This window comes from Ornithodoros turicata, chromosome 6 (assembly GCF_037126465.1).
Source record: "Ornithodoros turicata isolate Travis chromosome 6, ASM3712646v1, whole genome shotgun sequence".
Taxonomy (NCBI): Eukaryota; Metazoa; Arthropoda; class Arachnida; order Ixodida; family Argasidae; genus Ornithodoros; species Ornithodoros turicata.
In genome coordinates this window covers 12,226,739-12,241,281 of record NC_088206.1, presented here as the reverse complement: position 1 = coordinate 12,241,281, position 14,543 = coordinate 12,226,739, and the positions used below count along the sequence as shown (strand labels likewise).

At 46.1% G+C, this 14,543-nt stretch overlaps 1 protein-coding gene across 6 annotated transcripts in view; it reads right to left on the bottom strand.

Moving 5' to 3' along the window:
- LOC135399099 (uncharacterized) overlaps positions 1-14,543 on the bottom strand; it is a 90,844-nt gene that overhangs the window by 16,512 nt on the left and 59,789 nt on the right. The window contains exon 1 of one of the 6 annotated variants that reach the window (XM_064630792.1): positions 8,389-8,617. The exons of 3 other annotated variants lie outside the window; for them this stretch is intronic. In XM_064630792.1, the coding sequence (XP_064486862.1) occupies positions 8,389-8,436 (48 nt within the window). In that variant the 5' untranslated portion in view covers positions 8,437-8,617. Of the gene's footprint in view, positions 1-599; positions 829-4,569; positions 4,621-8,388; positions 8,618-14,543 lie in introns of those variants that run through there. 2 more of the 6 variants (XM_064630797.1, XM_064630789.1) reach the window with 2 other exon arrangements.

Sequence of the window (14,543 nt, the reverse complement as noted above, 5' to 3'; positions counted from 1 at the left end):
GAGGAAGAAGTAGGCGTTACGAAACACGTACAAATTACTGTGTAATATCAGCTGCCCCGTAGTTGGCAAGAAAGTTTGAAGGAAAACCTACGGGGAAAGTAACACTTGCGGGGCAATCGTTTCGTTTCTTTCCTGTCGATAGAAAATACGTCATGCACGGTAATGGTCGGTCGGGAACGAAGGGAAATTCCACCATGAGCAGCATGTAGAATACTTTCAAGTATTCAACCTATTATTCCACAAAGTATGCCAATACTTTAAAGTGTACCTGTCAATATTAACTATTTCGTTCCACGTTGTCCTACCGGAAACTTGACAGCTGACTGCCGATGTCAGGACAGTCGGCAACACAAGGTTCGATAAGACTAAGGACCAAAGCCTGCTTACATGAACATTGAGGAAATTCTCCTCAGTACCGTCCGCAGTTGTTTTGCTAACGCTCAACAAAAGAGCGCCGTTAAGGACAGTAGCGCATGGCCGAAGCTACTGAGGACACCACTGAGGAATTTCCTCAGTGTTCGCGCAAGTGGGCCTAAGCTTCCTATCCACATTCCTCGCACATGTGGGGTATACGTTCACCTCTAAGATTTGTTTCTTACCACTGCCGCCTTGTTGGAGACCTCAACACAAAAGCCGTACACGAAATAGACAACATTACGCCCTTTCACAACTTTCAGTGCTGCCACCAGACAGCCCACTCTGTAAAATCGCATCTCGACGAGACAATCCACCTGAACAGCGTTAAACAGATCAGCGACATCTCTCTAAACGGCTGTTGAACCCGAAGCAACGTAAAACACAATGAACCAAGCCCACGTTGACTCCCACTTCAAGATTCTCCTCTGCTGCAATGTAAACAGGAAAGCGAGTGTTTGCGCAGACCGCTTCCGACTTTGTTCTTTTTTTCAAACGGGTCTCGAGCGCCGGGTAGAGAGACAGACAGGTTTCCTGCTGATAACGCAACTCGATAAAGTCAACGACCTTGAAACTCGTTAATATGCGCAGAAGACAAGACGTGCTCCGACAGCTGTCCTTCAGGGACAAGAGGAACTTTACCGGTGTAGGCGAACCTCGCTTGGTAGTCAAGAGAGAAGCTCGCGGAAGAGCGTTCAGCAGGAGGGTTTTTTCGGGTCCTGTCAGAATAGGCGGTGAATTTCTGTTGACTACTATGACGGTACTCATTCCACCGCAGAAGCGTAAAGTGCAACCTGACAACTCGTCACCTAATCTCTGTACACGAGCGACCCGATAAACTATACTGAACCTAAAGTATATTTAACGAGCCATGTTAGTTGTGAAGGACCAGCTCGACATAGCTTCACCGTGCAGTCAGTGTCTGTACCAGAGGTGGCGGTGGCTCACGTGAAAATGATTGCAGCGCCCTTCGTGGGTGCTTGTTGCGGTCCTCGGTACAGCATGCACGAGGTATATACAGAAGCCACGTCATACTAACAGCATGGCATGCTACAAGTTCCCGAAGAACGTCCTGAGGTCCTCCGGTGCTGCCCACGAGCGTAAACGCTCCTCTTCGCGTTCGTCATTTTCAACAGGTCCTCGTAGTTACGTATAGTCCACTGATTCTTTAAGAGAGGTCCTTGGGGCCAACGCAGCGTTTCAGCGTCTGAACATCGAAGCTCTTAGACGTTCTCTGACGGACACAGGACTGTCTTCTCCTCCTAAACTGTTTTGCTCCTTTTAACTAACGGCTAACATTTCAAGGATGCGGATTAGCACGTCTTATATTTCGTGACCCACCTTCTCTGTGTAATATTATTTTCGCAATCTTTATATTTTCTGCGTAATCGCAGCTCCGTTCATGTGCCTGACAATCCCATAAGCCTCTCACAACGTGTTTGCACTCTGACTTTTGACTGCATTAAAGTATGACTCAACTATTTCTGATACTTTTCGACTGGCACGATGACGTAAAAAAAATAAAAACAAAACTGCTCAAAACTATCTCGCGCATGACTGGAGTGCAACGTGTGTATCCAGGAGGCATCGCCCACCTGAACACACCTTACTGTTTGTTCCATCACGCTCAACGGAGCGTGGATCCGCCATAAAACTGGAATGTGACTTTTATTACTGTTTAATTCCCTCTTTATATATGGCCAGGCAGATGTGCCTTCGCGGAAGACATTCCTGAATTTTTTTTGGGCGGATTACAGATACCGACTGGATGTCACGCGCCCTGGACAGCAAAGTAAGGTCGTCGGTGCGATTGGGTTGGGAAATTTGCATACCAGGTTTCTCGTGTGATATTGAGCGTAGGGGTTATCTGATGCTCTCCTAGGACTGGTTGGGCGACAGAGATTTTTGCTCTCAAGTTTCCGTATAATGGGCCGACAATCACTCTGACGCATCGACGAATCGACGAATCGTCCAGATGCCATGCTCTGCATACAAATGTCCGAGTCTGCTGGAGTGCAAGATACTTTTCAGGCTATTTAAAGAAGAGTAGAAAGAAGGTGACATTCTACCGTATTCTATATGTGGAATGGGATGCATAGTCCTTGGTTAAGCGGTAATGGATGTACGGTTTGCACGCGACAGCGGAAGCATCGTTCTGCAAGGTAGTATTGGTGTCTGAGACGATGATGATGTTTCAACAATGTCGTAGACACTGTTAGCGGTGATATGAGGGAGCTTTCCGGGAAAAGATCAGAAAACGCACTCGGGTAACCTCGAATGAACCTAGTCACAATAGAAACAAGCAGCAACCTTCTATTTCTATTTATGCGTTGCATTCCCAACAACAACAACAAATAAATGAAGTGACGATGAATTGGGAGATTTTCCGCTTAATTTGTGGTTCACTACATGAGGGATCACTGCTATCACTCGTAACATGATTGTATATCCTAGGTGCCGTGGATTTATTTCAGCAAGACGTCAACGTTTTATTGATTGACATCACCAGCGCTTTATTGTATTTAGTTCTTCCGGATGCCATTCATGTAACGAAAATACAATATAAACGTGCAACAATATCGCGACAGCCAAATATAGCGAAGAACGCCAACAAAGTAACTCTCTGATCTGGGTTAACGCGCACACCGAAGCCACAAAAAGCACAAAAACGTGATTTGGGTTTCCAACAATGGGTAGCAGACGCACATAATGTCGTTCTCGATGCCACTGGTCGTTCGCGAATGAGGAACTCGAAGCTACCGTTCTTTCTTTTTCGGCAGCAGTATACGTTTTGTTTGTGCAATCTTGGAAGGGAAAAAGAGCCACGTGGGGACGAAATAATCTTTTCTATACGCTAAGCGCAAGAAGGGCAAGTAATGGATAGACGAAACGAGCGCAAGAAAATGGTAGGACATAAGGTCGATCATGCCCGTCAAAAGGTCGAACTGCATGATTCCAAAATAGGCAGTAACGATGCGAGAGAAATATGAACTCAACTTGGTTTCTGCCATTCTGTCGCCATTTACGTTTTTGGATAATAGCCATGTTCGGATACAGTGCCATCACAATTACGAAGCATTTTGTAGTAGTGGTTCATTATGTTAGCGCGCATGCGCGTACAGCTGAATCTGTCACCCATGCATTTTCGCACCTGATCGTTACCATATGTAACAACACTTTACTTTGCCGTCAAAAAATGCATACATGAGGGAAAATGTGGAGGGAGCATGAGGGAGCCACTGTGATGCTCTTGAGGATCTGGAGCACATTCTTCTTCATTGCCCTCACTACGAACCTTCCCGAATCACACTCTCCGAGTCTCTGCGTCAGCTGGACTCTCGCCCTTTCTCCCTACCGAAATTGCTTGGTCCCTGGCCCAATCCAGCCCAGCAACGCTCTGCGCTCAAAGCTCTTCTGACATTTCTGGACACCATCGGACTTCGATCGTTATTGTAAAGGGGCTCGTTATTTTATTCCCCCCATTCCACCAAGCACTGGGGTAGAGTATCGCCTGTTGCGATGAAACTCCCCACTCTCCAAGGCCGAAAATAAAGTTGTTGTTGTTGTTGGAAAGATGAGGAGGGTGTAATTTCGACTCCTTTGTGACAGCCACACAGGTCCTGAATTTGTTTTCAAACACACGTTTAGTACATGTTCTGGAAAATAAACTCATCCGCCTACAGGACAAATTTATTGATTTTGAAAAGATGCAGTTGTATTTTTTTTTCTTCTAAAGACGGCGTCATATTTAGCGCGGTGATACAAATTTATGTTCGCAAGTGCTGTATACACCAACTTTCACATGCGCACGCAAACATGCAGGGAAACGTGACGTCACATGGTGACGTTAGCACTTCGCGGTAGGAGGCTGCTCTTGATCTACGTTCAGCTTTAGCATATTCCATGAGCCAAAAGCTTATCCTAAGTTTTCAAGAAAAGGAAAATGCTCGCCATAATTTTCACGGCCTTTATCCTATAGTCGCGACTGAACGGCAGCATGTTACAGATCATTACACAGTCAGATTATAATTTCTAGTCATGTCTGTCCAGCAGTGTATACCGCTCTAAAGCAAATGGAACATGCAAAAACAAGCAGTAAAAAACATGTTCATATAGATATGCTCTTGCACATGCCACGTATTTAAAGTTACTTACAACCCTCCTGGAGGCAGCTGCACGGCTACTATTACATGATAGAGCGACGAAGCACACCACTGTTACATGGAAGGCAACGCCGTCTGATAATAATGTCAGCTATCCGCCCCGCTGCTTCAATATACCCTTTCCCTATAGTTCCCTCGGAACAGAGTCGCGGTATACATGTCTCTGGAGGAGGGTCTGCCGGGTACGGCCTGCGAGCACAGAGCGTGAAACTTTCACGTGAATTGCATAATCTCGTTTTACTGCAACAGACACAGGTGGTGCACTTCCGGTAAACGCGCAATTGCAAAACACCTGGCAAATTTCCAAAGAAATGAACTACCGTGCATGTACAGTGTGAACTGCTCTTGGAGAACAGAGATGACAAACAGATGCGGAAAAACATTTCTCGGGACTCGGTTGGGTGTAGCTTCAAGTGGAGTTCTCTTTGCCAGCAAAACAAGGACCGTAAACAAAAAGAAAAATAACTTAAAGTGGCCTCCGAAGGAGTGACTTTCGTTTATTCCATTTGCCATACTCCAATTGCGTCATGTGTAGTACATGTGTCAGGCATGAATGTATTGTTTTTCATCATTGCGGTTGTATAAATGTTGAATGATCCGCACTGCAGACGATCAGCGAAGTGGAGCAGTGTAAATGTGCATGGACAGATGGAGAGAGGACAGCAGGAAGGAGTGGGGAGAAGGGAGGGTTATCTGCGGTACGGTGCACTTTCGAGCTGTCAGAACCCCCCCCCCCCCCACACACACACACACACACAAAAGAAGAGACATTGTACAGGACCCCAAAAGACGAAGGACTGCTCATAATAAGTTATAAACATTCTCTAAGAAGCCTGTTAAGTATTCGTTCGAACCTGCGGTTCACGAATATCCATTTCGACGTACGAACACCGAGTACCACTTCAACTCTACATAACTTAAAAAACACGTAAGAGAAACTTCCTAATGCTTCCTAAATAATCATTTTGCTGTATCACGCACGGAACGAATACTTTCACTTCTTCACGTGATATCCTCCGAACACGCGAAGCCATGTCCATGTATAAGGATCTCCTCTGTCCCAAAGAAAGACCATTACCACTGTGAGTTGCACTCTCACTTTCGATTCTTTCACGCATGACTTTTGCTGTCCACCAACGTGACACGATACCATCTTACGAGGATCCCGAAACGCAGTGAAGCATGAACATCGGCGCGCTTGCAAAAACGCCTGCTTTTCCATCAACGGCAGGCACTTAGGTACAAGCAAGAGGACCACTAGCTATCAGACGTTGGGGAATCATCAGTGGTTTCCCACGCCGCGCGTCCACATTATGTACTATCCTCGCGCTCACCAATGGATATGAAACCGAGATAGGGGCAAGGCCGCACCCCGCCCAAATGGAATCAGAGGATGCAGAGAAGAAAGGTAGGTATAACGTCCGGAAATGGCGTTTTCGCTGCAAAGCAGTCTGGCAACATACGCATGTCTCCCTCCTTTATGGCAGCAGACGAGAGTGATGGATATTTTCAAAAGGGGGCGTGCAAGTGCGAGATAGTGGCGTGGATAGATGCGTATAGGCCTTGTAGAATGGTCGGTGTCGAGGTTTCGTAGCTTGTATACATTGGAGATCGGAACAGTTGATGTACAGAGTAATAAATAGGAAACCGGTTGAAAGCTGAATCTACCTCGCGAGGTTGCAGTCGGAATGATAATGGGACATTAATACAATGCAACTGCACCAGAACGGCTTCGGTGGCTCGATGGCAACGCACACATAACGACCATAGCTAACCACAGGGGATGCCGCTCCGAGCAGGTCTACATAATATTTATGCAGTATTTACAACATCCCCAGGGTCGTGAGGTGCTGGCGCCTTGATGACCGTGGCCATAAAGGGTATGTACACACGTCTGCCGTGACTAATGCTACGATGCGATGCATATTTGGCGCTTCCACTTGGGCGGTGGGACAGATACAGGAACTACATTTATGACCTGCCATCATTGACCGGGCCAACGTAATGCTCTGTGGAACGGACGGCGCAAACACATCTGGCTTCGCAAAATCAAGGTACAGGATTCCTGTAGGACTCCCTGCACGACGTATGGACGTCAACAGTCCATGTACAAATTCCTGGAGCGTTCTTTGGAGCAATTGGTCTGCACTCGTCTCTTCTTTTGTGACTGAGGGTGAATGGTACATCAAGCGAAGTTGAAGTCGTCGGATTAGAGGACTGTCTTAGCTAGTTTTAATGAACAGCAAGTTACTAGGGCATTCCAAGGCAGCATCTCGCTGATTTCGTAGCAAAACCCTGATTATAGACGAGAAACTGGTCAGTACATAAAGACAAGTCTATAAGGACCAGCGGCATGCTGTTGACTGGGAGGTGGTGGGTTCGAATCCTACCACCGGCTGCGCTGTCCGAGGTTTTCCCCCTGTGTTTTCCGGAAGACTTTCCACACGAATGTTCCCCTAGAACTCCCCGTCCGAGGACATAGTATAACTCCTCCTGTCCTCCACTCCTTCCTGCAGTCCTCTCTCCATCTGTCCACGCCTGTACGCCGCTCACAGCCACAGTTGCTTCGCGGCGCTAACACGTAATCCAAAAAGAAAAATCCCATAATGTCATCCGCATCACACACGCCCGTCACGCAGCACCACGCATGGCTGTCACAAGACAGCAGAGGCACACGCCGTGAACGCGTGCATTGTTTCAACACTAACTTCATTTCCAAAATAAATCGACTGCTTCCGGCGGAATAAACGAGGCTGTATACACACATGCGCAGTCAAGTGGCAACGAGACAAGGCAGCCACACGACTTGCGCCGCCGATACTGCATGAACCGAGCACTGGAGGGTCCAGGGGAACATGTGTGCGAGAGTGGGCGATGCAATGGAGTGTGGCCGACTTGAAGGCCGGATCATTACGCAATTGGAGACGCTTCGCTGATCGGTGAAAGTTGCAGCCTTCTAGTGGTCAACAAGGACGGAAACCGCCGTCGCCCACCGTGCGAGACGAAGGAAAAGCAACAACGAAGAGCTGTAGCCACCGGTGTGTCCCCGTTAGTGAGGGTCTCTTTCATTCCCTGTAGCCAAGGACGTGTACTACTATTACGGCGCGGCCGATCATTGTTCGATCGTTATAGATGGGATGACGATACATGAGTGCTTACGATGTGCTTCGAGACGCTATTGTTCAGGGGAGGTTTCGTATATAGTGTCTAATAGGGTGCGTGTGCTTCTGGCTCCGAAGGTTTCATCCCAGCGGTGGGCAATAATTGTAATACTACTTTGTATTGTCACGCTATTCCTGTAATATATTTGAGTATTTGCATTTTGTGTCATAATACACGTTCTATGAAGATATTTGTATCTGTATTGTGGTACACCAAATTGAAGTATAACATAATTATAACACTCTAGAAGATGTTTAGAAGATTACGTAACGCGGTCACCCCATCTTCCCTGATTCAATGGCAGTGTTTTTAAATTGTTTCTGGCTCTTCAAGTTAGAGAAAGACGTTTTTAGCCTTGCGATAACGTTTCGTGGAGAAATCGTTATCCTCGTAGCCACAATTTACTACAAAATACACATGTAATTACATACATACATGATAACGACATGCTAAGCAACAGTCATGCAAGGAACGTGTAGAAGTCTCATAAGGAAACACTCCGTTTTATCGAGAAAAGCGGAGCGGGGGTCAATTCTGTTCACGAGTATATTTAACCACAGAACAAGTGTCCAGTTCAGATAGCTTTTGAAACTTTACCTAACTTCCTATTTTAAAAAGGAAAGTCACGGAAAGAAAAGTTTCTTCCTACCTCACGGTGTGCGAAGATATCCACGAGTTTCCTGTAAACCTGCTCCATCGCTGCACATAGCAACCTCCACGACGTGTGAGCGCTTAAAGTCGGACTAAAACCGAACACTTCGAACAGGTTCCAAAGATCGGCGAGAAAAATGCCGTCCGCTTCTCCGGAAGGACCTGGGAGTGACGCGCGACATGCTTCGGCATTCCCCGGCACCCTACGTCAGGCACACGCCTGGCGGAATGTCCCAGATTCGTTGCAATTCATTGCTTGGGAATGCGAGAATTAAAAGAAATCGTCTGCAATCAATTGCGGGCGAAGGAAAGAGAGAAGATAGGAGGAAAAGACAACGTGCTTCAGTTAATTTCCCTGAGGTCACGTGGTCCTACAGAGAGGATTGGCTCCTCCGAGATAGCCGCAGTCTATAATTGGATGTTGTCAAACGTGTGTACATGTGCTGGTTATCCTCATGATGGCATTCCACTCGGACACTGGGAGGTGAGCCGGGTTTAGAACCCGGGCGCCGGCACAGTTCCCTGTGAAGTCGGCCCAAAGAGCAGTTCCATTACCACCACCACCACCAGGTTGTCCTCAATGATGATAATGATGGGAACAAGAAATCCTGTAGACGCTGATGTAGATGTATTCTCGACAGCTTTCTTTGTGCGTTACATTTCTGAACAAAAGTTTGTGTCGATTCCTTTCATTTTAGTCACTAGGATCGAACTATTGCTAATTAAGCGGTTCATCTGGGAAGGCTACATTTGTGTACAAACTAAGCTCAAATTTGATTTGGGCAGAAAATGTAAGCTGTCCAGTTGTACTGACGTGAGGTTCCTGACTATACGCTCCCACGTGTTGCCAGTTTGGATAAACAGCAACCTATTCCTGCGTTGTTGAACTACGCTGTTGTATAGGCTGAATTTATAAGCTATACACTGTAAACATAACTAAATAACGATTCCATTTTCCTCCCACTTCCATTTTCCTTTTTATTTCGTGTGCGATGAAACGCGACCTTAGGCCTCTGAAATACTGCCAGCGATGACGCAAACTGATGTACAGTTTTAGCTGGAATTGGCATTTCCGTTCACGTACGTTGTTGCTTGTTTCTTGTGAAGAAGAAAGTGATAATCGGTGGCGGCGTAAGATCCCTTTATAAACATACTTGTGCGTGAGGGACAAATTGGAAAAAATTGACCAATCGTTTTCACAGGTTATTGCCTGTATTGTGTATGCACGGCGTAGTATGCCTATAATCATAGCGTAGCGTTAATTCCTTATATATCGATTATCTTGACATAGAGCCAATATTCGAGAACGCAGTCCTGCAAACGGGGTTGCGCAAGCTGTGCAATTGTATGGATGTTTTTGTTTTTTTTCTTGTCAGAAAACATTCTTCGTCACGAAGAGGAAACGAGATAATACATCGGTGACCGATTGCCCATATATTTTTCCCGTTTCCGAGGCTACCTGGTCGAATCATCCAACATAAATATGCTCGTGTGTACTGTCCGCTTGTCAAGTAATTTCACGGATAGCTTTCGTTCAATCTTGACCATACATGATTACATTTCCATACAGATTACACGCGGCCAGTCATCAAGGCTTCCGTTTTCCTCAATGACATACCGGAATTACCGGCCGTACCGGAATGACGTGACGGAAGAAACAAACACATTTGTAGAGTAAGCGCTGACTGCCCGGAATCAACCTTTAACAGAATCAAAGCGAATCTCTCAATATAAAGGTTAAACAATCATTTATTTGTATCTGTTTTCTTTTCGCTATTTATTGACATTTAAAAAAGGACGTTTCCGAGAGCACTCTAGTTAGTCGCGTCAAGGAACAGGCGGTTTATGTTGAAGCCGCAGTAAAACACTTCGTTGCTTTCAACCCCAGCGCAACAAGTCATACAGATCCCTCTTAATATTTTTAATCTGCTAGCAAAATTGTTGCAAAAGGACTCGGGGCGACGTCTTGCGTGAAATAATTCCCAATTCGTCGAGCAACAGTGATTGAGAATGATTTGCTGCTCCTGATGGCTACGTAGCCGACACGTAGCCGGCTTTTTTTCGTTTTAGACCCAGTGTTATGAGCATGCAATGTAGTTTTGCCGCCGTGCTTGACGAGGAATGTGAAGTTAGTGGGAACTTGGACACAACGTTGCCCGTAGTTTTCAATGTCAATAGAAAGAAAACCTATGAGCGAAATTGTGACGTAAGATTACTGAGGGTTCAGGCTATTGAATAGATATACATATTCTGAGATTGCGCGTCTAGCCGCGTACGCTACACCGAAAGGTAGCGGAGAAGACACGATTTTAAGTTCGGGAATTCCGTGAGAGCTCAATTTAAATATTTCCCGTTAAAACAGATTTTAGACCAACTGTCAGCACATGCAAAAATATATGGCAAATGTGCTGCTGCACAGTATTTGACGTATTCCTCATTTTTATGATTTTTACCTTGGTGTGATTTTGGTGTGATTACCTTGGTGTGATGATTTTTACCTTGGTGGTGGCGAAGAACCGCGTCAAAGAGAGTCAAAGTACATACGTTGCTGCTTACACAAAGCGGATTTATAGCCGTGTTCGTCCTAAGAACGACAAGAAATACAGTTCGTCAACCTTAGCAGAGTTTATCCACCGGAAAAATTATGCTGCAGCGCCACCATGTGCCTCCTATGCGCAACGTAAGAACGGCACGAAATGTAGTGCGTCAACCCTAGCAGAGTTCATGTGCCGCCTATGTGCAATCCTAAGAACCGCACGAAATGTTGTTCGTCAACCTTAGCAAAATCGCTCCGCCGGGAAAATTATGCTGCTGCGCCACCATGTGCTGCCTGTGGGGTTCCTGTAGTTTCGGTGTCGGAGCACTACTTGTCCCGACGTATATAGAGTGATGAGTCTAGCTATAGCAGCCAATGGGAATACGCGTAGGACGGGGCTTAGCGTGCCGTTCAGCTAGAATTATTTATTTTTTTAAATTTCGTGGTATTGCCGCGAAGTAAGGCTATGAGCGGCGTACAGATGTGGATAGATGGAGAGAGGACAGCAGGGAGGAGTGGGGGACAGGGGGTGGGGGGTCAGCTGGAGTACATCTGCCTTTCTTTAACTGCCATGTTCCCATCCATTTTTCTTTCCTCCCTCAATTGTCTCTTCCTAGTAAGCGCTTCCCAGTGGTCAGCCACGAGCCTATATGTGGCTCGCTGCAGACATGATTAATGCTAATTTCTCACATTTACCTTATCTCATCTTAAATGGAAGGAGCATTCTTCTTCGCGTCGACGCGCGCTTTCCCAGAAGCTCGGAGAAACTTCATTAAATCGCGGAAACCAAATGTCGTGCCGTACGCGGATTAAACAGCTTCATTTTGCCCGGGCCAACCCAAAAGCGCACGAGCAACGGACGTTGGCCTCTTTATGAGGGCATCAACATAACACGCCATTACATCATCGTACAAACATCACGTGACTTATAATCACGGGAAAAAGAAAAAGCAGCCAGAACCAAGTAAAGCATAGTGATTTTCCGGAAAGGAATACTCGAACTGGCTTGGGAAGACTTGCTGCAGCGTGAGACAGCAACAATTGAATTAGTGCCGTCCAGACAGAAGAAGAACAGCGTGTGTGTGTTTTTTCACGTGCTCGTCGTCTCAATCATTTGCGTTGTTTTCACGGCAACTTCTGTTTCCACGTCTGAAGATGAAGGGCCCGTTCCGTGTATATGTGCTTTGCGAAACGCTATTTCGGGTTGGGATTCATCTGGAAGCTTGTTCTTGCGGATTTTGCTCTCCGCATCGCCAAGCACGAACTCATTTATGACCTGGACGAATGCTGTGCGGTGATTGCAGAGAGAAAAAAAAAGAAGAAAGAACTGGACTCAAGGTTACGCAAGGACGGGATCGGCATGGAACGGTGAGCGGGGGCCTATTTCGCGAGGAAGTCACGTGGTGCGTGACATGGCGTGGACAGATACAATGAAAAGAACGGATTTGAAAAGAGAAGGCAGGAAAGGGGGGACTCGCTGAGGAAGATGAGAAAGAAAAAGAGGAAATATAATGAGGAAGGTGTCACTACATTGCAGGTAGTGAATTTTATATTAAGTACATTAATTTTATATTAAGTGAATAAGTTTCTTGCGTTTCTCGTCGTGTGATGACAAGCGTGGAATGCTTCGGTAACAATTCGTGTTCGATAAAGTGGACGTCGTCGGAGTCTAAGATATTAGGTATATCGTCATGAACAGTTGAAATATGGCAGCCATCGAAAAAGCCAGACCTGAATGCCCCTGATGCATCAGAAGAATTACTTTCCATCATATCGCCATATTACGCAAGTCATAAAGCGTGCGTCATAAAAGCAAGTGATGATGATGATGATGATGATGAGTTAGGTTTTACCGGCAAAGCAAGTAATATGCGAACATTTTATGCTACACAAAAAGTACAAACATTCTGCAGGGAACGTACAGTACATGCCTTGTTATAACGAAGTAAACGGGGCAGAGAAAAAGTTCGACGCAAGCTGCAGTTTGATATAAGCGGAAGTCCCACAAAAACAGTGACAGTAACTTCGGAAGCGCACAGAAGGGAAGAAGTATTACTGATGAGCATATTCTCAACCTTTTAAGTTCGGTGCAAAATATAAGAATAGGACGTGAGCTGGGTTTGGCATGGAGGCTCACTCTTCGCAGTAAGCAGTGTCGGCTGGCAGTATGCTCCGGTTCGAAACCCGGCCTACTTCGACCACGGAACTTCGAATAAAGCGATAATTCGAATAAAGCGGCGTCTTTATAACGAAGGCTTACTGTACTCAAAGATGATGATGATAGATGCTTTTAGATTCCTCAGCAAGATCTAATTTCAACAGGAAAGGTGTTCCTTCAAATACACGCACCTGTTCATATATGGCAACAGACTAGGGGAAAGTCTTTTTTAAAGGGGGCCAGCAGGAAACGGCATACGACCTTGGCGGTGGACGCCCCACTGCCATTGGTGGAGACCGGCCGGAAAACCGGTTCCGGCAACCAGCAGACGACCTGAAGCACAGCGGTTGTTGCCATCACTCCGTGGGAACACTGCACTACTTCACTCAGCATCAACATATGCACACATAAATGCGTACTACGAATCCCTCAACCGTGCATTTCGGAAGTCGGGAGCCCCTCTTGCGTGCAGGAGTAATGGGGGACACAGACAGCGAGCTCCGGTTTGAGAAACCAATTTATTCGTTGTACTGGGAGCCTGATAATTAAGCTGCGTCATCACCAAAGCAGTCACGAGATTCACGGAAACAAATGAAAGCTGTACAAGGCATCGTTGTCATACGATTGGGGTTCCGAGTACAATTAGGCTAAGAAACGAGTTGAAACACCGTGTTCGCTTTGCCGGATCAGTAGCGAACGGAAGAAATCTTGAAGGTATACTGCTATACTGAAGCAAATGCACGGTGAAACGTAATTACGAAAGTGGAGCATAAAGCCAGAAGACTTAACTTGAGGTACGTGTGTCCGTGTAGTGTTCAGGAACATGCACGCAAAAACACTTAAGAACAGGAAACAAGCAGCCGCTCCAGCGTGTAATACTAAATGCACGAATCGTCAATTACTAGATTACGTGTACATGATTGTTCGAACGAAATCCGCTGTCCCCGTCGTGCGGACGTAATTCATCCTAATTTGTCACCTTTAATTTTGCTATTATTGCCTATAACCAATTCCCCCAGTCTTAGATTCTTCTACGCGAAGATAAAAACACTGAAACTACTGTTTATTAACGTACAACAAGCTTTCTTGCAGCTGTCTGCGTTTCATCAGGTATACCGGAATGCAGACCGCTACAAGAAAGCTTGTACGTTAATAAGCCGTAGTTTCTTTTTATCACTTGTGTTTCCCGCACTTGACAAAGTTTCTACATTCCTCCATCGCTTCTTCTACATAACAAAACACCTAGATGAAAATCGCGAAAAACTCGCACATTATCCTTTACCTAATCCCGCTATTTTTTGTGCGCGTTACACAAATCCGGAGCCGGCCTTGGTGGATCACCTGGTAACGTGTCGGCCTTCTGCTCCCAATCCTGCCCGAGGACGCCAGCAACTTGACGGCAGGGCAACAAGTTGCTTAGTACGGCGTTACACGACTCATCTCCCACACACTCCCGGCC